The 22,506-nt window shown below is 37.9% G+C and overlaps 1 protein-coding gene across 15 annotated transcripts in view; it reads left to right on the top strand.

Annotated features, from left to right (window-relative positions):
- nrxn1a (neurexin 1a) overlaps nucleotides 1-22,506 on the top strand; it is a 172,798-nt gene that overhangs the window by 92,917 nt on the left and 57,375 nt on the right. For 10 of the 15 annotated variants that reach the window (XM_058794223.1, XM_058794222.1, XM_058794219.1 and 7 more), the window contains 6 exons: nucleotides 6,064-6,267; nucleotides 9,889-9,915; nucleotides 19,290-19,412; nucleotides 20,890-21,271; nucleotides 21,370-21,560; nucleotides 22,270-22,455. In XM_058794223.1, the coding sequence (XP_058650206.1) occupies nucleotides 6,064-6,267; nucleotides 9,889-9,915; nucleotides 19,290-19,412; nucleotides 20,890-21,271; nucleotides 21,370-21,560; nucleotides 22,270-22,455 (1,113 nt within the window). The remainder of the gene's footprint in view (nucleotides 1-6,063; nucleotides 6,268-9,888; nucleotides 9,916-19,289; nucleotides 19,413-20,889; nucleotides 21,272-21,369; nucleotides 21,561-22,269; nucleotides 22,456-22,506) is intronic. The other 5 variants (XM_058794227.1, XM_058794221.1, XM_058794226.1 and 2 more) reach the window with 1 other exon arrangement.

Here is a 22,506-nt window from a genome sequence, read left to right as displayed (position 1 = left end):
GTTTATACAGCTACGGGCACTATAATACTAAGATTTTCCCATTTTTGTTAAATGAAGATTACATTAAAACCATTCCTTTATCAATTATATAAACAAAGAGTGAAACCATTTTAATTTTAAATTCTGTCCGGTTGCTACCAGTTGTTATCAAATTGGTTGTGTCAAAAATCAAGGTACATTTTTACTGTGGGTAGAACATTTTTACAATGATGCATATGTATTCATACATACATACATATATTAAATGCCTTATATTACACTATGCCCAGATCCAGACTTTCAGTCTAAAATATGCAACAAATAAGCTATCTAAACAAAGAGTGAAAAATCATGACCAATTTTAATTTGTATTGTGTGAAAATTGTTTATATTAATATTCTTCCACAATTTGTGCCTTGTCCAGTTGTGACTAGCATCATTTTTATTTAAAAATGCAATTAACGTCAAATATGAAAAATGAAACAATAAAAAGGGTAAATAGGTCCATTATTTGTTGTGGAAGTGGCATTATGATGGAAACATTTATGACGTTTCAGAAAACTGATCAAATCTATATAAAATATTGCTATATAAAATAAGCTAGTCGAAGGGAATTAATTTAAGTCCACAGGGTCCAGAAGTGCCTATTGCTGAAGAAACATCCTTTTCTTGTGTCTAAATTTGAGGACAGCTGAGCTCCGTCGATCATTCCCTCAATTCTGTCGTTTCCCGTTCTCCCTCTGTTCCATCTCCATGCTGTTTTCCTAGCATGTTTCTTCATTTGAAACCTCTGCAGACCTCTGCGAGGCACAGAGAGCGTCGCTTCCATCTTGTCCAGATTGGATGTGATGTGTGGGCTGTCGAGCGGTGCAGATGCCATACTGCTGCGCTCTCCCGCTGTGTGACTGCATAGCGCTGTTTGAGGAGGCAATGAGGGTCTTTCTGAACCACTGGCCATACCTCTTTTTTCATTATCCTCTCCCCTGGCGTGAGACTACTGCACTGGAGACGAGAGGGGGGCTCGTTTGTCAAGCTGTCATTGTTTTGAGGCTGCCTCTTCTCTGGAGCAGGTCTCGGTGGGGAGGGCTAAAGATTGGGGTTTAGGGTTAAAGGCTACAGTGGGAGCTCCGGCATAGAGGTGGGCACCTGCTTCATGGTGCGTCCTAGTGGTTGTTAAAGTCAACATGATTTGTGATCCTTCATTGTTTAGATCTAACTTCTGTAATGAAGGTTGGGACTTGATTTTATCATTTGAGAACTGATTGGATAGTGAAAAGTTAAATACCTGAAAAGAGCCAAAGACAAATGCAAGTTGGAAATTTGATTGTGGAATTGGAGGTTATATAATGCTGCAGCTTCTTTTCCATTTACTTTTTATTCTATTAATGTTAACTAATATTACTGTGCTAATGATTTTAGCAAGTCTGAAATTATCAGTAATTAGAACGGTATGCAAACAAAACCTTAACATCGGTTTGACTGTTGGCTTTTTTGATGTGAGATTACAGTTTTTACTTCTTTAAACCTTTTGAGTAACATGCAGTGAATGTTGCCCAATAAGACCAGGAACAGTCTGTGGTCTGCAAGATTTTTCTTTTTTTTTTATGTTTTAAAAAAATCTCACTGAGGTTGCATTTATTTGATCAAATCAGTACAAGTAAACCAGTAATATTTTGAAATATTATTATAGTTTAACTGTTTTTGATTTCAATATATTTCAAAATGCAATTTATTCCTGTGATGACCAAGCTGAATTTTCAGCAGCAGTGTCACATGATCCTTCAGAAAATATTGTAAAATTCTGAAGATATTGTTGTAGATTTTTGTGCTGAGATTTTTGTGGGAATCAGGAAACAGTTTTTCATGATTCATTGATGAAAAGAACAGCATTCATTTGAAATAAAAAATATTTACTGTCATTTTTGATCAATTTAATGCATCCTTGCTGAATAAAAATATTAAAGGGGTTATATGATGCGATTTCAAGTTTTCCTTTCTCTTTGGAGTGTTACAAGCTGTTTGCGCATAGATAAGATCCCTGAAGTTGCAAAGACTAAAGTCTCAAAACCAAAGAGATATTCTTTATAAAAGTTAAGACTCGACCACACCCACCTAAAATGCCTCTTTTAAACATATCCCCCACATGTCTTCGTCACTGTGTGGGAAGATTTGCAAAACACCGCCCAAATATATACACAAAGAAAAAAGGCGGAACTATTATTCTCGCTGTAGTGTTGTTGCTGCCGCCGGTGCCATGTCTTGGAGACGCTGTGTTTCATTATGAAAGCAAAACTACTTTGTTTGGGCTTCCAAAAGAGGACACAACTAGAAATCAGTGGTTAAGTTGTATTTACAACACTGTTCCAGAACAGTTCAACCCAAATATTAGAGTGCAGCGCATTTTACAGAGGACTGTTTCCTGAACCTGGGAGTAGCCTGCCAGCTATGCACAAAGGCTGTTTCTATAAAGTGGGGCAATTCCAACTTTGCAAGGACAGTCACTGGCCAATCAGTGTAAACCTCGCTTTTCAGAATGATGAGCTTTGTAAACATCTGTGTGTTTCAGAAAGACGGGGCATAGAGGAGCAACAATAATGTACATTATGTGGAAAATAATGTCTTTTTTGAACCTTAAACCGCATAAACATTGCATTACACCAAATACACAAAATAATGTTCTTTTTAGCCAATTCATGACCCCTTTAATTTCTAGGGCTGCAACAACTAAAATTAAACAAATAATAATCAGCTAAATAAAAAATGAAACAACTAAAATAAAAATAAAATCAATAAACAAATGAAGTGCAATAATTCTGACTAAAACCTTAATTTTGCTAAAATATTTACTGACTTAAATTTAAAGGGTTGAAATTCTACATGCCATGAAAGTAATGGTATGTTTATGTGCATAGTACTATTCTTACAAATTAACTAACACTTCCTACTAAAATAAATGTAGTAAATCTACATTTACATGAAAAAAAAATAACAGTAATGCATTACTAAGATTAGAAAAGTGAATTTTTATGTTTATGCAGTACATTTTACTGCTTAGCGGTTAACACAGTTTTGTGCTTTCTGTAAGGTTTATCTTTTTAAATATTTTTTGTCAGATAATTTATAGAATAACCTATATGGATACATCCTGCCGTTTGTGCAATGTTTGGAGAACAACACTGGGCAGGATATAGAATAGAAGTAGTAGAAGTGCATGTTGGAGAAAATGGGCGAGAAGCTATGGAAAAAAAGCTAACATTATGCATTCAAAAATTGAGTACAGTTGACAAGCTGCTGTAAGGTGGAGCTTGTTGGATAAATTGAGTTGGATAAATTGAGAGTTCAGACGCATAATACTCGTGCAACATGACTACGATACCTTTTTCAATAGCTACATTGTCTCACACACTCTCTCTTCCTCAGGGGGTGAGTGTACATCACTGCGCTGATTAGTATGCATGCTGCCGTAGTTGTGTTCCTGTCTTCGTCTTGTTTTCCGCTGTCTCGCTCTCTCTGTTGTGCTCTCAGGCTCGGCAATGGTGTAACAGAAACAGGGGATGCTGAGACGAGACAGGCACCAAAATTACAGGAAGATTGTGTGTCTGTGTGTGTGTGTGAAGAAGAGGGCAGCCTAATTGGTGATAGCCTGCAGCCTCGTCATCTCCAGAGCTCCCTCACAAGCGAGTGATGTCTCTGTACTGGTTCCATGCCAGATGTTGTCCTCTGGCTGAGAGGCTGGTCTTTGCACAGAGGCAGATGTGTCCGGCCTCCATTATCGTGCTAAATTATCTAAGCATATACACAGTACCAAGCGCCTCACCGGACCTATTTGGGTTTTTTTCTGCCTCTTTTCTCTTTATTTTTTAAACACAACTCTCATACTCAACACTCCTGTGGTTCTGTACACCTTTTCCACCAAAACTGTGCAAACGATCTGCAAACTTCTCTCAGAATTGGCCCTTGTCGTGTAAAACCTTAATTTTGCTAAAATATTTATTGACTTAAATTAAAGGTCTGGCAGGGATTGTAGGTGGGGGGAGTGAATGTCCAGCTCTCTCTCCACCCTCAATACCACGACTGAGGTGCCCTTGAGCAAGGCACTGAACCCACAACTGCTCCCTGGGCGCCACAGCCTAAATGGCTCCGGGTGTGTGTTCACTGCTGTGTGTGTGAACTTTGGATGGGTAAATGCAGAGCACTAATTCTGAGTATGGGTTACCATACTTGGCCACATGTCACGCCACGTCACTTCACTTCACTTCACTTGTTTCTGCCCTGAGAGCAAAACAAAGGTATTACTAAAGCAACTGCGTGTAAATAATAGCCTATAATTTAATTGTTACTGTGGTTCTCACACAATGTTATACAATTCAAGGAAACATTATGTTAGGTAAAATAAGCTTCTGATTTTTTTTTTAAGAAAAGAGAGCAACTAAAAGTCTTAGTACCTGAGCTAAAGTTACATGACAGTTGGTAATTAACACTGTCTCTAGAAGCATCTTGGAGATGTTGCCACAGTTCTTCTGGATTTAGTCTGTCTCCGTTTGTTCTGTTTCTCATTCCAGACAGACTGGATGACGGTGAGATCAGATCTCTGTGTGGAGCACTGGCTGTTGTCAGACTCCTTGTGCAAACAAAAATCTCACTGGATTATAACAATTAATGGCAAAATTAATGTTTGGAAACTGATATTTCCTATGCTGACACACTACAGCAAAAGATAGAAATAACTGACTTAAAAAAAAACATTTTTTAGCTGGTGAAAATAACAGTGTTCTAATAATTTTGACCACAACTGTACAGTATAAAACACATATTCTGCATGACCATATTCTACATCCCTACTTCTAACCAATACCTAAATTTAACAACTGCCTAGCTATTAATAAGCAGCAAATCCGGTGTTTATTGAGGCAAAACTTGTAGTCAATGGTTTTTAATGGCAAGAATTAGACCTTAAAGTGTGACCTTAAATATATTATATTATATTATATTATATTATATTATATTATATTATATTATATTATATTATATTATATTATATTATATTATATTATATTATATTATATTATATTATATTATATTATATTATCATCAGATAAATAATATCTAATAAAATTTATAGCAATCAATTCAAATATATTTATATTTTTGTCTTTTAAACATGTTACTGGACTGTTATGGTTTTAAGGATTTATTGAGGGATTTTTATTTGAGGATTTTTGTTTATTCGCTATTTCACACTTTTGAAAATATTTTTGATAGAAATCAAAGTTTAGTATTAGAGATTTTATCAAAGATAAGTTTTTAAAATCTTTAATTATTTTAGTCTTATATTGTTATGGTTTTCATTTTATCACTTTTATTATATTTTAATTTATTTATTTTATTATAATTTCTTTCTTTATTTCTTTTTTTTAAATTTGCCATGAAAAACTAAAGTTGAGCAAGCAAACAAAATAATGGGGTGGTAAAGTTATGTGGATCTAGTTTTAATTGATTCCGGCCCGGAATCAGCTTTTATGAAGTGGAAATGTGCAGATCAGGCAGCGGCACCCTGTCGGTTGGCATGTGGTGTCTCCTCCTCTCTTTCTGGACTGTATATCTCTGATTGAGCAGCTGGTGAGATTATGCCAGTCGCTCTGAGACCTCGACTATCTCCCATTGCAAATGAGATGTCTTGAGATCCGGCCCACTAAATTGAATTGCTCAATAAAATAATTGTGATACGAATAAACAGATTAAAGCAACGGACAGCGTTAAACGGTGCTTCAAAAGCGCCTCAGCAGGAATACATTATATGGTGTCTTCATAAATACTGCTTTGCAATAAAAAGAACAAATAAAACGTGGTGTATAATGAGTCTTTTTTTATGCCATTTATCTTCTGGTTAGACTGAGCAGCTCTATGCTACTGGTGTGAAATGCTGTGGAGAATTTCAGTGTCTGGCTGTAAAACATTTTAGTAACCAGTCATTCATCTGTCACCATCAACACTAGGGTTTATGATCAGCCACAGAGCTGCTGTCAATACCCAGCACCCTCTTTTTTTAGTGTTTCCTAAATTCTCTCTCCTCCTCTCTCTCAGATGCCACCATCCTCAGTTATGACGGCAGTAAGTTCATGAAGATCCAGTTGCCAGTAGTGATGCACACAGAAGCAGAGGACGTGTCGCTGCGCTTCCGTTCCCAGCGTGCCTATGGTGTTCTCATGGCAACAACGTCCCGGAACTCAGCAGACACTCTGAGACTGGAGCTGGATGGAGGGCGTGTTCGACTCACTGTCAATCTAGGTACATCAGCCAATTGGAGCGCTCATCTTGATAGTTAACACCACACATAGATATGAAACGCACACGTCAAACAACATAGCACGGAATAATTTGTTTTCAATTCACAGGCATATTAGTACAATATTTTTTCATCTATTGTCCATGTTAAAAAGTTTTACAATGTAAGATTTATTTTTGCCAATATTTCCCTTTTATTATTCAGGTAACACCCACAATTTACTTGGCTATGAGGACATATCATTGACTTCTAGCTATTCATTTTTTAAATACAGCTTATTATATATAATAGACTAACTATTATATTAATATTATAATACCGTTCAAAAGCTTGTAAAGTCAGTAAGACCCCAAAAATGTATATTTTTATTAATCAAGGATGCATTAAACTGATCAAAAGTAACAGTAAAGACAAACTATTTCTATTCTTAAAAAATAAATTCTATTAATTCTGAATAAATTTTAGTAAATGCTGTTCTTTTGAACTTTCTAGTCAACAGAAAATCCTGAAAATATAATTTTTTAAATATAAAACATTAAGCAGCACATCTGTTTTTAACACAGATAATAATAATACGAAATGTTTCATGAGCACCAGATCAGGATATTAGAAAGATTTCTGAAGGATCATGTGACACTGAAGCTGCTGCTGAAAATTTTGCTTTGCGTTGCAGGGATAAATTGCATTTTGAAGTATATTAAATTATAATATGGTTGTTTTAAATTGTAATAATATATAACATTATTAATGTTTTTATTGAATTTTGATCAAATAAATGCAGCCTTGTTGACTTCTTTCAAAAACATAAAATTACCAACCTCAAACTTTTGAACGGTGTATTATATTATATTATATTATATTATATTATATTATATTATATTATATTATATTATATTATATTATATTATATTATATTATATTATATTATATTATATTATATTATATTATATTATATTATATTTATGTTTTTACAAATGAGAACATTCCTGGGTGTCCCTAAACTAAGGTTTTGTCCAATTAGCTCATTTTTGGGGATACATTTGTCCCTAAAGTATAGCTGAGTATGTACACACACACACACACACACACAGACATTATACATTTTAAAATCCTTGTGTGTTGAAGAGAAGGATGTAGAACCTTCAGCGGTCAGAGTCTGCGGCCAAGCGCTCACTCCCAGATGAGCACGCTGTAGACTTTCCCTACCAGAGAGTGCACAGTCCCTGCCTTGTACTGATACACAATAGTCCTACACCTGCATACTATAGACTCCCCGCTAGAGCGTTACACGTGTCAGGAACACTGACAAGCCATTGTTCCGCCCAGTACGTTTCATTTACATTTCCCCACAAGCCACTACGCTTTCCTCCCTCCATCGCACAGCTTAATATTATACAGTCTTGCTCCACTCATGAAGAACCACCTCTGCTATTCACGAGTTCAAGCTAGTTCAGAGTAAGTAAATTTGAACATCAGTCGTTTAACTGTCCTCCCACATCATGTCAGGTATTTCTCATGCAAAACTGAGCTAAAAAAGTTCCTCTGCTGAAATGTGCAGAACCAAACATTCCCTCGCTAAGATGAATGTCAGCCATTCCCATTTGGCAGTGTGACATACACTGTGCCATTTAACATGTCCGTTTGCATATAGCATGTCTAAAACCTTCCAGCAGTCCCAGCAGGCTCAAACCTGCACTCCTCTGCATACACAAACAGACATGCACCCACACAAACACCAATCATTCCTTCTGTCCTGCAGGGTACTGCACTCCCTGTTAGGGTGGACACACGTTGCTCTCTGGCTGTTAGCGGCCACGATTTTCACTGTGGTTGACGACACGCGACGGGCTGCAGCCTCATGGGAAAACGATAGAGCTGGATTTGTGTAATGCTCCGAATTCCTCTTGGCCCTCCACTCCATCATAGCACACACTGAAGCATGGGACAGCCCAGACTGTGCACAAGAAATATCGATTCTCCATTCTAGAAGTACGCTTTGCAAAATATAGTAATGGGAAAGGGGGGCCTCCTCCCAGCATTCAAGCAAGGTTTTATATTATACAGTACCATCCAGAACAAAAGCAGTTGTATTGTGCAGTTCAGCTAGGAGTCTCAGCGGTACTGTACTTTTTAGTGTTTTAAAGACAGTTCACCTTGAGTTTTTTTTTTTTTTTAAGATTTAGGTTTTAGTGTTAAGTCAAATTCCAATGGGAACATGGGGTTTGGAAAAGCAGTTAACATCTTGAATGTTAAGTGATATCAAGGCTCAACAGTAAGGACAGCAAGTGTGAGAGAGTTTTAGGCCATTTGACAGGCCATTGATTTTTATACATTGATTTTTATGTTTTGAAAATGTAACTGTTTGGTTTTATTTGATATAGTCAGCATTGTTGTTGCAAATTCTGCTGATGTGTTAGTAACATAATGATATCTAGCTGGCTAGCACTGAAATAGAAAAAAATCACCTATCATAATGATATAACGATGTGTATATTTTTCTAGCCAATTTAATTTAGCATTTAAATTGAAAATGAAAAAATTGATTTCTAGCATATCATGTTTAGCACATAAAATATATTTCTAGAAAACATTTAAAATGATATTGCTTTTGTCGTGGGGCCAGTGCAGATGCTGGCGGGGCAAGTAAAACAGCTTTAAAGGAAAATCCTTATTGTTGAGCCCTGAAGAGAATTTATTTCAAAGCAGTATTAGTAACATTAATAATGATCGTGTCAGTGTACTGTCTTTAGGGAAATTACCGAGAGATAAGTCCTTTTTTTTTTTTTTTTACTGCGCACACACAAACTGGCTTTCCTTGAAGCTTCACTGTGAGAGCCTACTATAAAACATGTTATTCCAATGTTTATTCATGCACGTGGGGTTCTTCTCACATGCGAGCAGGAAAAGTGAACATCAAGTCAAGGGCTGTGAGTTTTTGGAGTATTTTTATCTACAGGAGCATTCTGAATTCAGCTCTTCTCCCAGGAGGCTAAGGCTTACCGTGGACACGCTCTGGTGCTCTGCTGCGACATGTCCATAAACACAAGTTTTTCCTCTCCCTCTTATCTGGCGGCCCTTTTCCCATTTCCAGTTTCGTCAAATACGAGCCATTCTTTAATTCTTCTGTTTTTGCTCATTAACGGGAAATGGTTTTTAAAAATGTGCATATGAGAGCATCAGCAGCACCATTGGCGAGGACAGACTGTTTCTCTGGCAAGATTCTCTCTCTTTTCTGCTTCCTGTGCCGCTTTCTGAGCTAACCCAGAGAGCAAATTAATCAATTACCTCTGAATATTCAGTAGTCCCGAGACTAGTATGGAACTGGGTATAATCACATTTCAATACATGCCAAATTTCCCTAATTCTAAATATATTATGGCACAGTGAAGGCATGAATATTCATTAGCGCAGACAGCGAGTCCGTATCCACTCCACCTGGGGTTCATTATCAGCACGCAGGAGGTAGAAAAGAAAGAGTGCATATCTGGTCAGCGAAACAGCGCCTCGCCGCTCCACCTGGTTTGCGTGTCTGTCCCCAGTTTGTGGGCGATGTGTTGTAATGGATGTCTGCAGTCGTAACCTTGAAGGCTGAATTTACATCTTGTCTGTTCTCCCCCATCTAGACTGTATCAGGATAAACTGTACAACCAGTAAGTGACTTATCCCCTCTCTTCCTCTTCTCTCTGCCTCTATGATACTGAACCAAAGCGCCCTCCTCTGTATGTGTACTGTTCATTTGTATGTATGTGCGTGCGTGCGCGTGTATGCTTTCAGAAGTGTAAAACATTGCGGTTATGAGGCATCTGTTTTGCGGCCAGAATAGCTTTGAGTGGTGTTTCCAAAGTGTGAGCGAGATGTCAGGTACGGCTAGTTTTTGCCTGTGGGCTGCAGGAGCCTTCGGGCTCCCTGGCAGCCATTTTCTAGGAATGTGAGAAATGGAGCTGACTGGAATGAGAGGAGAGGCGATTAAGTTTCTCACTCACAGATCACACTCCAGCTCACGCCGTTTCCAATAACCCTTGCAAAGATCATTTCCTCAGAGAGCCTCTCCTCAAATCCCTCCTCAGCCCCGAGCTTGACAGCCAATGACTGCCTCTTATTTTCCTTCCGTCGTCATTTTGTTGCTTCCTGGTCACTGCAGAAGGAGCGACCAGCAGGAAGTGTTTGATTTTTGGTGGGAAGAGGAAAATGTGAAAAAATGTATTTACTCGCCATTGTGTTGTTCCATATCTATATGAATTATTTCTTCCTTGGAACAAAAAAATTTGATATTAGAATCTTCACCTGGTCTTTTCCATACAGTGAGCACAGCTGTTACGCTCCAAAATAAAAAAGGAAAAAAATCATGTAGTCCATACGGCATGTGCTATGTTCCAACACTTCTGAAGTCATATAGAATATTATATTTAAATTAAATTATTTCCTCTCCAGTGAGCTGTTAATTGGAGAACAGCTATGACTGGATTATTGAATCAAATGTAAATGATTAACAAATCAAACTAGTTTAAAAGAGCCAATTGTGCTCTGATTTTTTTTTTTTTTTTATGAGCAAATTAATTGCTTATCATGTTAATTATTTATGTCGTATTAAACTGTTTATGGCATAACAATTTATTTTTTGTGTGTGTGTACTGTATACATTTATTTACCTGTCTCTTTTTGCTTCCCATAATTGATATGCATATTCTAAACATTCACATTTGTTTTCCAGTGAAAAATAAGTTGGGCAAACTTTTTAAGGCAAAGTTTAAGGCAACCAGCTTCAGCAGATTTTTGAGTATTCTCAACTTCTTGTTTTAAGTTTATACAACAAAAAGTTGAGAAATTTCCTAAAAAAAACCCCCTCAAAAATCTGCTGAAGCTGGTTGCCTTAAATTTATTTTTTTTTTTTTTTACAGTGTACAGATTTGGAACAATGTGAGGATGAGTTAATTATGACAGTTTTCTTGAACTATCCATTTAATAGCACATAGACATGCTTCGTGTTTAGGAAGGGAGTAGAAGAAGAAAAAAAGCGATGTGATGAGACAGATAGGTGTTCTCCATCTCTGCCGGCTTTGCCAATCTATTTTTTGTCTCTCTTTTTTTTAATTTGAGAGCTCCAGCCTTCCCTGGCATCGATTCTCCAAAAGCCTCAGGGTAATTAATGGCAGTCTCTAAAGGCTCTTTCAAAGGAGTCTTTGTTTGTTTTTGTGTTTGCTTGTTTCCGGTACGTATCTCTTTGAGTGACTCATCATAGAGTGTTGTGTCCCCAAACTGCCATTGCTCATTCACATTCAAAGAATGAACGTAATGATCAGCTCCTTCATCATCAAACTAATATGGTTCTGGATCCAAATTTGGCCTTCAGTTGTATTGTTGCATAGTAACAAAAGCAAATTTGTTAATTCATAGAAGCAAGCAAGCCTGAGTTTCCTGTCCAATCAGGAGCATCCAGACATTTCAAGGATTTTACCTTTAATCACGTCATCTGATAAAGTGCTTTGTCCCTTGGTCTTACTAAGTATGTTTTGCTTGTGCGTTTTTACAGGCTTTTGTGAGCGTGTTATTGTTTTGTTATTTCGTTGCGACCCTGAGCTCAGAATATTGGCTAATTTGACAATAAGGCAGTCATCTGTGTTAACCTGAATGCCAAAGATAACAAAGCACCTGAGCTTCCTCGAGGGGCTTTGCCACATCTTTCGTCTACTCCCTCTGCATAATGGGAGCACAACACACTCCCAGACACAGTAGTCTTATAAACAGGCCAGTGACAAATTGGGGTGCACGTTATAAGATTTTTGCAGCCTGAGACAAATTTTGAATATTGTAAAAAATATATCTTTTCTATTTCTGTCATCACAGGGTGAATTCAGCAGTCTTGAAGCTCTTAGTGTGACATGCTGCTCATCCTCAAATAAGGATGTCAGACCGGACCCAGACTGTCCAGTCAATGATGTATATCGTAAAATCTGTTGATGTCACACAATCTGTCTTGGCTTTTCTCACTTGGCTCATGTCATGCAATCTGACAAGCTGCAAGCTACAAAGCATTTACATGCCCTCAATTTCAGTTGTTTGTGTGTGTGTGAAGTCAGACTAACAGATGTGGATAATGCAATTGTAGCTTAGATTCGTCTAGCATGCTGTTCACTGCTGTTCAAATGTTTGTTATTGATGAGATTTTTATTTTTTACTTTTTTTAAAGTCTCTTGCTCACCAAGGCTGCATTTATTTGATCGAAAATATAGTAAAAACAGTAAAGTAAAATATGATGACAATTAAAAATTGTGATTATGAGAGAAAAACTGATTTCTGTTTTAATATATTTTCAAATTGAATTTATTCCTGTGATGGCAAAGCTGAATTTTCAGCAGCCATTACTCCAGTGTTCAGTGTAACATGATCCTTCAGTATTAAATCATTATAATATTCTTATTTGGTGCTCAAGAATCATTTGCCCTTGTTATCAATGTTCAAAACCATTGTACAGCTTATTTTCTATAACATTTTAGTGAAAACTCCAATACTTTTTATTATTATTATTATTCAGAATTCTTTAAAGAATTAAAATGTTTAAATAACAGGATTTTTGAAACATTATACATGTCTTTTCTGTCAATTTTGATCAATTTAATGCATCCTTGCTAAATAAATAAAGCATTATTTTTTAATCTTACTGACCCCAAGCTTTTGAACAGTAGTGTATACACAAGAAACAGACTACAGTTGGTCTCAGCAATCTGCTCTGAGAGACAGAGGTGACTCACAGTGTGTATTTAATCCTTCAAATATTTGATTACGCATTGTGTCATGTATGCTTAGACAGATAAAGACTGTAGCTCGATTATGCAATAACCTGCTCTGGCTCAATTATAGCTGTGAATGAAAATGTACTTACACAGAGATATACTGCACATAGGAGAAATTCACACAGGATGAATTTTTGATTGAAAATAGCTTGAGAGTCATAATTGAACAGAAGGTGTTTTTATAGGCGCATTAATGTACATACACCAGCGATAATGTGCAAACTGAATAAATTTCAGATGTACATGCCACCCCAGAATGATCTGGTTGGTCTGTATTTTTAAAACAGACATAGATCTGCCAAGCTTCATATCAAAAGTTGAACTATATTTTCCAAAAAACAGAATAACACATCCTATGTGAACGGCCTCTTGGGCATTGAGATGTTCCCTAACAGCAGATCTCATGAACAAACTCCATTCTGATTATTTAATAACACCTTGCACTCGATCTACTCAGAAACATGTTTACAGATGACAAGTGGAAGACATTTCGATGCATTCAGAGCATCCTTTACCAGAATCAAGAGATTCATGTGAATTCAAAAGGACCTCATTTCTCTGAAACAACCTACTATAAATATGCAGCAGCGTTGCCATTTACTGAAGCGGCCGTGTTCATAAATATGCAGTGGCAATGCTCCTGTTTCATTTGTGATGCAGATAGAATGGTGGACAGCAGGGTGAAAAGTGATGCTAGCCCTCCGAGCCTGAGCGAGTCACACCACTATTTGGGTTTTGTTTGTTTGTCTGATTTTTACATGCTGAGGCTGACTGTATAAGTCTCACACATTGTGAGTTTGTCCTTTGAGAATAATATTAAAAGGCCGTTTACTTATTCAGGTCCCACAGTCTCAGCCCTAACCTGCCCTAATTTCTGAGTGATGGAGCAGATGGTCACATCATGATGCCCCCTGCTCCATCACAGCCTCAGTATCCCAGTTTTCCGCAGTGATGTTCAGATCTGAGCAGGATGGCTGACTTTGTTTGAACCACTGGGCATCGGACCCGAAACCTTTTATCCCACATGATTGGCTCTTTAAATGATTTGTTTCTTCCTAATGAAGACCCAATTTTGTCTCCAAAAGCGAGCCATCAGGAGTCCCAGGGGTTCAAAGAGATACTCTGTCCTCTCAACAACTCAGTGGTCTGCACAGCAGAGGCATCATTTGTGTACCAAATGTATGTACTTTTACCCCGATGGGACTACATTCTGGTGATGTTAAATAAAGTTACCAGAACGTTCTCACCTGCATCTATTCCTTAGAGAGAAACGGTTGCAGTGGGAACAGTTGAAATGGGCCCAAGCCATCAAGCACTCACCTCCACGAAGCACAGAGTCTTGCTGATTGCGCTGGGTATTTTGGCATTGAAGAAGCAAAACAGCTCTAGCTTGACGATGTGCGAAACACAGTTGCCGGGAGCTGTCAGGATCCTCCACATCTCCCTCACAGTTGGGCATCTACCCACACAGTAAGGAGCCTTGGGAGATAATTATACACAAATAAATATGAACACAGAGGAAGTTGGAAAAGGTGTGAATGGTCCCATGAAAACCACAGGAACCAATTCCACATCGATAGTGGAGAAGGAAGCTCGGATATTTCTGAAGAGTGGTTTGTCACCTGCCGATACAGTTGGGTACAAGGTCTTATAAACAATTCAGAAATGGAAAAGTTTCGCACTGTAGTCCCCTGCTGAGAGTTTACCTTTTAACACAACACGCAGAAAACAAGTCTGACTCTGTGGTGTGTTGCTTGTTTACATTCTGTTATTTCAATTTACAAGTCACACACAAAGCAAATTGAGAAAGATGTTTTTCAGAACTATTATGAACCCTTATGTCATTCATTTTGTTGTGTTTATTGCATTTTTTCCACTGAGGAACTGAAAGAGAAAAACTGTTTCTGATGCGCACATGTATCAAACAGATAGGCTACTGAGTGGCTATCAAAGGTTTGGGGTCAGTAGGATGTTTTTATTCTCGTTTTTTTTTAAAGAACTTAATACTTTCATTCAGCAAGGATGCATTAAATTGATCAAACGTGACTGTAAAGACATTTATGATGTTATTTCTATTTCAAGTAGGCTTAAATGCTGTTCTTTCAAAATTTCTGTTCATCAAAGAATAGGCCCACTGAAAAAAACTGTTTCCTCAAAAATATTAAGAAGCAACTGTTTTCAGCATTAATAATAATAAGAAATGTTTATTGAGCACCAATTCAGTATATTGGAAAGATTTCTGAAGGATCATGTGATAGTGAAGACTGGAGTAATGGCTGCTGAAAATTCAGCTTTGCTATCACAGGGAGAAACAAAAACATTTAAAAAATGTATCCAAATAGAAAATAGTTATTTTAAATTGTAATGATATTTCATAATGTTACTGTTTTTACTGTACTTTTGATCAAATAAATGTGGCTTTGATGAGCATAAGAGACTTGATAAATCTTATCGTTTGAACATCAGAAAAGGCATTGATGGCAGCCATTTTGTTTTTTCCTAACAAATGTGGATGTTAATGGTTTTTAAGTTAATTCAGTCTTTAAAATATATGAAGAGTTTATTTGCAAAAACCGATAAACGCCACTTAAAAAAAAGAGCTGATTGCCATGTATTATTCTCCACATATAGCGTGATCTGAACCCTAAATAAATTTTGTCAGAAAAGTCGGTATTGTCCACTTTCAAGGCATCGCGAGTTCACGTTTTACTGCAGAAGCCGACAAGCGTCCTTGTAGTTTGTGAACAGAAGCCGATAAGTCCATTTTAGCGAATCCGCGCGCTGTATTCAGGTCAGGTGACAAGGCTACTTTAATTTGAAAAGACGTGCTAGCTGAGAGGAATTTTGTCAAAGCTGACTAAAAGTGATTGAGGATGGATAATTTTGACGAACTTGATGAACCTGTGATATCTTCTTCAGGCGTAAATGAAAATAAAAGCAGAAACGTTTTCACGGAACCTTGCAAAAGCAGCGCGTTACAATGGTGAGGGAAAATCTCCATGTATTGTGTGTAATCACATCCACACAGTCTATGATCACAACAACAACAACGTGTTTTTTAACTCTAAAACATGAAATGTGGAGTTATCTGCTTTTGCCAAAAAACGACTGCTGGAGTCATCTGCTTTTAAAAAAAAACATATTTTCAATGAACTTTAATTTTGTAAATTACCTGTATTTGTTTAAGGTATTATTGTTAATCAAAACAACCCAACTGCAGTTTGATTGGTATTACTTGGAGTTATCGGTTTTTGCAAATGAACTCTTCCTATGTACTTCTATGATAATATCTTTTACTTGTTCTGTTCTTATTTATTCTGTTATCCTTCCGAAAAATCATTATTTTCATTTCTTTCTGTTAAGCCGTTCATTTTCCGCCCCACTCAGGAAGTGAAAACAAAGCCTGTCTTTTTTCTGTTTGGTAAATTTAGGCATCAAAAACAGGCCATGGATGGTGGCCATTTTGTTTTTCTAGCACATGTGGGCGTTCATAGATTTCTAAGTCAATTCAACCTTCAAAATATATGAGCTGTCTTGTTACATCTTTTTCCATGCGAGCGTTGTCGTGCTCAAGGACATGGCTTCTAATTGTCTGAATCTATGACAAAAAGACAGAATTAGGGATTCTGAGCAAAAGGAGATGTTTTATTTAAGCTCCCGTGGAGAAACAGAAGCAGGGGCTTTACATGTTTGAACAGCCTGCTATTGTGCAGTCTCATCTCTCTCTTTTTGTATCCTCATTAATTATCTGTGTCAGCCATAGCTACTCCTGTCATTGGTGCATGTGTGTGTGTTTATGAGCGTTGTTCCTCTTCTGACACGAAGAACAAGCCGTTGCCAATTAGAGACTCTGCCTCCCCCAGGGTGACAGTGTGTTCAACTAAGAGAGTGCTGTCACATCAACTCATGGGTTGTTAATATGGTCTGAGTGTCAGCAGGATGAAAGATGTATATTTAGAAACTAGTGGGGTCACTATACGCTCATGGCTAAATCAGGCTATAGGTTGAGAGGGGCATTTTGGCTGGTTAGAGGTTTGCACTTCAGGGATCTGTATTTTCACCTTGGGTCTCTGACATTTACAGTTGCACCATCGAAATGGTTCAGCTGTTCGGATTTTGATGACCTTTAAATTATTTTCTATAAAAACTGCTTCATACGACAGAATGAAATGTGAGGCGTATTGGTTTAAGGTTGTAGTTTATGCTGTGGTTATTTATTATGCCGTGATACGAAAGTTAATGTTTTCACCTACTGTGCTATGTTAATAAATAGAAAGGCAGTCTGTTTCTTCCGGTGTGAATTGTAATTTCACCCAGCAGTGCCTTTTTTTTTTTTTTTCAGTAGGCTAACCATAATTTCTAATAAATTAAATTCCTCTGGTTGCAGACAAGACCATAGGACACAGTCAATACCAGTGTCAGAAATTAATTTTATTGTAAAGGGAAGGGTCAATAAATGCCTCACATTTGATTTTTCACATATACATGTAAAAAAAAAATATATATATATATTCCCTCACAATTTAAATTTCCATACTACTTTGTTAATTTTGACAGGATTTTTTCTCCGATCCCTGGTTAATTACAATACGAAAAAAAATAGAAAAACTGAGCTGTAACACATCCATATTTTAAATATGCCAGTCGATCAAAGAGTTTGTAAAATGCCTTTAGCATTGCTTATTAGTCAGTCCCAGTAGAGCTGAATTACTGTGTCCTCAATATGAAGCTCGTCCTGCCTCAAAATGGCTGCCTGCGCTTGTTTCACATGGGTATCGTTCTCAGCTGGATGAGCTAGATATGAATATATCTCATCTCTCCTGGCTGAGACAAGCGTGTGTGTGTGTGTCTGTGTGTCTGTGTGTGCGCGTCTGGTCTGTGTTCTCCTGCTAGCTCTGTCCTGTCAGAGCGCTCTAGCCAGCCCCTGCCCGCCTCTGTCTTATTTAACTCTGCCCTCTCTCTCCACCCTGGGAGATGAGAATCAAAGTGACCGGACACATGCAACCATCTGCCCCAGTTCCATGGCAACGAGCTGCCCTCCCAGACAGAGAGAGAGGCTTTTTGTCTTTGTTGCTTGTGAGTTTGTCTGAACATGACTTCCTAATAAAGGCATAGCAGCCCTGGACCTTTAGCTGTCTCTCCAGCTGTCCAATCACACGCTGTCACCTTTTCACATACATCCTTTTGCAGCGATGGTCAGAGGCCTATAAAAAGCACATGTCATGTCTTGTATATCGCCGGAGGCTTAACAGTACGGCCCCTTAGTGTTACCTCTCAGTGGTGGCTTTTCCTTTTCCTTAGATCTGCAAAGATTCCTTTGGGGGGCACTGTTGCGCAGTCTGAAACCTTACCTGCTGCTGTTTTTCTTTCCTTCAGAGCTGGCTCATGGCCGGCCGATCTGGATTCATAGTAATTGAGAGCAGGGAGAGATAGAAAATCGATTGGGAGCCTGGCAGTTCTTTAATGGCAACTCTTTTTACCTGTTATCAAGTGAGATGGGCTGCAGGGGCCCCTGACAATGACACGCTGCCCTCTTAGCAGCAGTTTGACTGATTAGGAGAGACAACTACGTGTCAAAGAGAGGCAGAGCGGCTGAAATCACAAAGCCTGCAGGCTCTTCTTCGCACGCTCTGATCATCTAGTGGAAGCTCGATTGGAGCCTGGAGGTCCAGGGGCCCCGTCGAACTCGCCGCACGCGCACACGGGATAAGGGGAGGCTCTACAGGCGAGAAATTGCTTTCTCGAATAGAGTTTACAGTCTGTAGGTTTTTGGATGTGCTTCCTAAACCACTCAGGAATTGGAAGAACGTGAGACGCATATGCAGCCGAACATCTCAACTGACATCACAGATGCAGACCGGGTCCCTCAAGAAGGGCCGTTGGAAAAACAGTTACATGGCTCCATCTAGTGGCGGAAGTGGGATAATTCTGTTCACTGCACTCTGTGTATACCAACAAATACATTATTTAAGGCAAGACCGAATTCATAACAGGGCTGTTACAGGGATCATAAAATGGACCAAAAGACGTAAATAGATAGCAAATGTGTGAATGTGATGTGTGAGAGTATCATTTCCTCCGCTATTTCTTCTGTTTCTCTACATGGATATCAGTCACCTCTCTACACCCCTTTTTTAGTTTATCCCGTTTCACAACCCCTTTCTTCCTCTGTCTCTCTATCACTCTCTCTCTCTCTGCTCTTTGTGTTAACCGCTGTGTGGGACATGTTATAGGTAAAGGTCCAGAGACCATATTTGCGGGCCAGAACTTGAATGACAACGAATGGCACACAGTTCGTGTCATCAGAAGAGGCAAAAGTCTGAAGCTAATGGTCGATGACCTGCAGCCCTCTGAAGGTACATAACATTCTCAAATATTTTACCATCTTAAGATTCACACACTTGCAAATTTGAAAGTTGTAAGCATCCTATGTCCTATTATGTGTGTAGTGTAGAACGCTTGAATTGGGTAGTTTGAAGGATGAAGGTTATTGTTTCACCATATATGAACATATATGTAATTAATGCTTTATTTTGAATTACAAAGTTGCCTTGACAATCATACCAAAGGGTTTCCATGCAAGAAAATAAATAAATAAATAAGCTTTGATTTTCAAATATGAAATCACAGATATTTTATATTATATAATATGTATATAAATTGATTTGCTTATATTAAATAAATTATTTCTTTGTTGGTGTAGTTATTGGGTGTATGAGAGAATTTTAAATGAAATGGAGAATCAAAATGTTCTTGATATTTACACATAAAAAATCATACCTCAAAACTAACTCTCCAGTTTAAAATATGAATTATTCTTTTGATCACTGAATTTGAAATCGGGACAATTGTGATGTCACAATGTCTAAACGATTAACTTCACACTGCCCCTGTTATTAGTGTTGTCTATATTGTGATTATTTTATATACAGAAAGCCATCAAAAATCGCTCTCATTATATCCGCAGCAGCAGTCAATTAAAATGCATTGCATGACTGCTTTAAAATCCCATGTAAGATAAATCATCTGTAGTGTTAAGATAAATCTCAGGAACACACCACAGAGTATTACATGCTCATAATTATTTCCTTCAAGTAATTGCATGAACTCTTTGCTAACGGTCTTGAGGAAGGGCCTTTCCTGAAGAGATTCAGTGGCTCACTTCCAATAGCCTTCCCTCAGTGCTCCTCAAGGGCAAAAACACCTTTTACAATTTGCCCACTGAATGAAGCATCATATGAAAAAGGTAGTGCTTTCCCACAGTGCAGTACAATCATCTTTAGTTTCTTGCTGAACTTACTGGCGTGTGTTCGACACTTTGAAATAGACTTGGTATTTCACTTAATGCTGATGCATTCGGAGGCCAAACCACTGAGGGAATACATTATACTCACATAACCTTACTGATTTTAGAGTGAAAGAACTTCCTCTTGGGAAGCTTTAAAAGAGGTTTTTAAAATATTTAAGGGCTTCTTTCTCTCCCACTGGATCGCAGAAAGATGAAGTTAACCTTTTTTTCCTTCAAATCCCCTAAAATACTTCTAACAGTCTTCCAACTCTTAATGCTTTCATGTTTTTCTAGTCTTCCATGTTTATTAAAAATCTCATTTTGCTGCAGTAAATTTAAGTCGGCCCATTTGGCAATACTGCGGCCCTGTCCCAGATAGTGGGTACATGCTGTCTGTGAATTCCATAAGACTGTATGGTGTCCCATTTGTCTACTACATGATCATCTATACTGTATGCAGCATTGTCACCCTTTTGGGACAGGGCTGATTTTAACACTCTCCCCTTACTACATTAAATTTGTTTTCGATTATTTGCCCTGGTAAGGTCAAATCACGGGAGACCACACGCAGCTGGAGTTCCACAATGTGGAAACGGGAATCGTAACTGAGAAGCGTTATATGCCCGCTGTGCCCTCCAACTTCATTGGACACCTGCAGGGTTTGTCCTTCAATGGCATGTCCTACATTGACCTGTGCAAGAATGGCGACATCGACTACTGCGAATTGAACGCCATGATCGGCTACAGGAGCATCGTGGCAGACCCAGTGACCTTCAAGTCTCGCTCTAGCTATGTGACCTTGCCCACGCTTCAGGCCTACTACTCCATGCACCTGTTCTTCCAGTTTAAAACCACTTCACCAGATGGGCTCATACTGTACAACCGAGGAGATGGCAATGACTTTATAGTAGTAGAGCTGGTTAAAGGGTGAGCTCCACTGGTTTTTAATGCACTATGTTTGATTTGAATGCATAGAATATGTGATGAGTCCTTCACTAATTGTCTTTATGACTTTTTACATGCAGATATCTCCATTATGTGTCAGACCTGGGAAATGGAGCTCATCTCATCAAAGGAAATTCCAACACACCACTGAATGACAATCACTGGCACAATGTGATGATCTCACGAGATACAAACAACCTCCATACGGTCAAAATAGACACCAAAATCACCACACAGACTACCATGGGAGCCAAAAACCTGGATCTGAAAGGTACTTTTGATGTTTTCTTAATGAGAATGATTTCTCTGGATGATTTTAACTGATCATTAGAGCTTAAAAAGACACAATGACTATATAAAATAAAATAAAAATAACTTAACTATATTATTATTATTTCTAATTAGATTACATTATATTATATTAGATTAAATTAGTTCAGTTTAGTTTAGTTTAGTTTAGTTTAGTTTAGTTTAGTTTAGTTTAGTTTAGTTTGGGTGTACACTACTATTTAAAAGTTTTGGGTCGGTAAGAATTTGTATTTTTTGTATTAATTGTATTTTTGTATTAATTGTAATATTGTGAAATATTATTTGTAATAAATTCATGTGATTAAAGCTGCATTTTCTGTAGCCATTACTTGAAATTTGAGTGTCACATGACCTTTCAGAGATTCAAAAGAACAGCATTTATTTGACAGTCATTTGTAACATCGTAAATGTCTTTACTATCAGGTTTGATCAATTTAATGCATATTTGCTGAAAAAAAAAAAAAAAAAGAATTTCCTTAAAAAAAAAAACATATTGACCCCAAACTTCTAAATGTAGAAATTTGACATTTACATTGTTGTGTATTGCAACAAACAAGTGAACCAGCAGGGGGCAGTATGCCTTTTCTACGGCAATTTACATAACATGCTCCCTTGATAGTTGACTTGAAAAGACATCTTCAGTCAGAGCATAATATTTCCTGTCTCTGCAGGTGATTTGTATGTGGGAGGTGTGGCCAAAGAGATGTATAAGGACTTGCCAAAGCTGGTGCATTCTAAAGAGGGCTTCCAGGGCTGCTTGGCATCTGTCGACCTGAACGGCCGTTTGCCAGACCTGCTGTCAGATGCACTGTCCAACGCCGGCCAGGTGGAGAGAGGATGCGAAGGTGAGGAAAACGGTATGAATGAAACGTACACCAGCTCGGCTTTGCGAGGTCCTTCGCTTGATG

Source organism: Onychostoma macrolepis, chromosome 12 (genome assembly GCF_012432095.1).
Source record: "Onychostoma macrolepis isolate SWU-2019 chromosome 12, ASM1243209v1, whole genome shotgun sequence".
NCBI classification, from domain to species: Eukaryota; Metazoa; Chordata; class Actinopteri; order Cypriniformes; family Cyprinidae; genus Onychostoma; species Onychostoma macrolepis.
The sequence above is the reverse complement of the archived record's forward strand: the minus strand, read 5'-3'. Positions and strand labels throughout refer to the sequence as shown.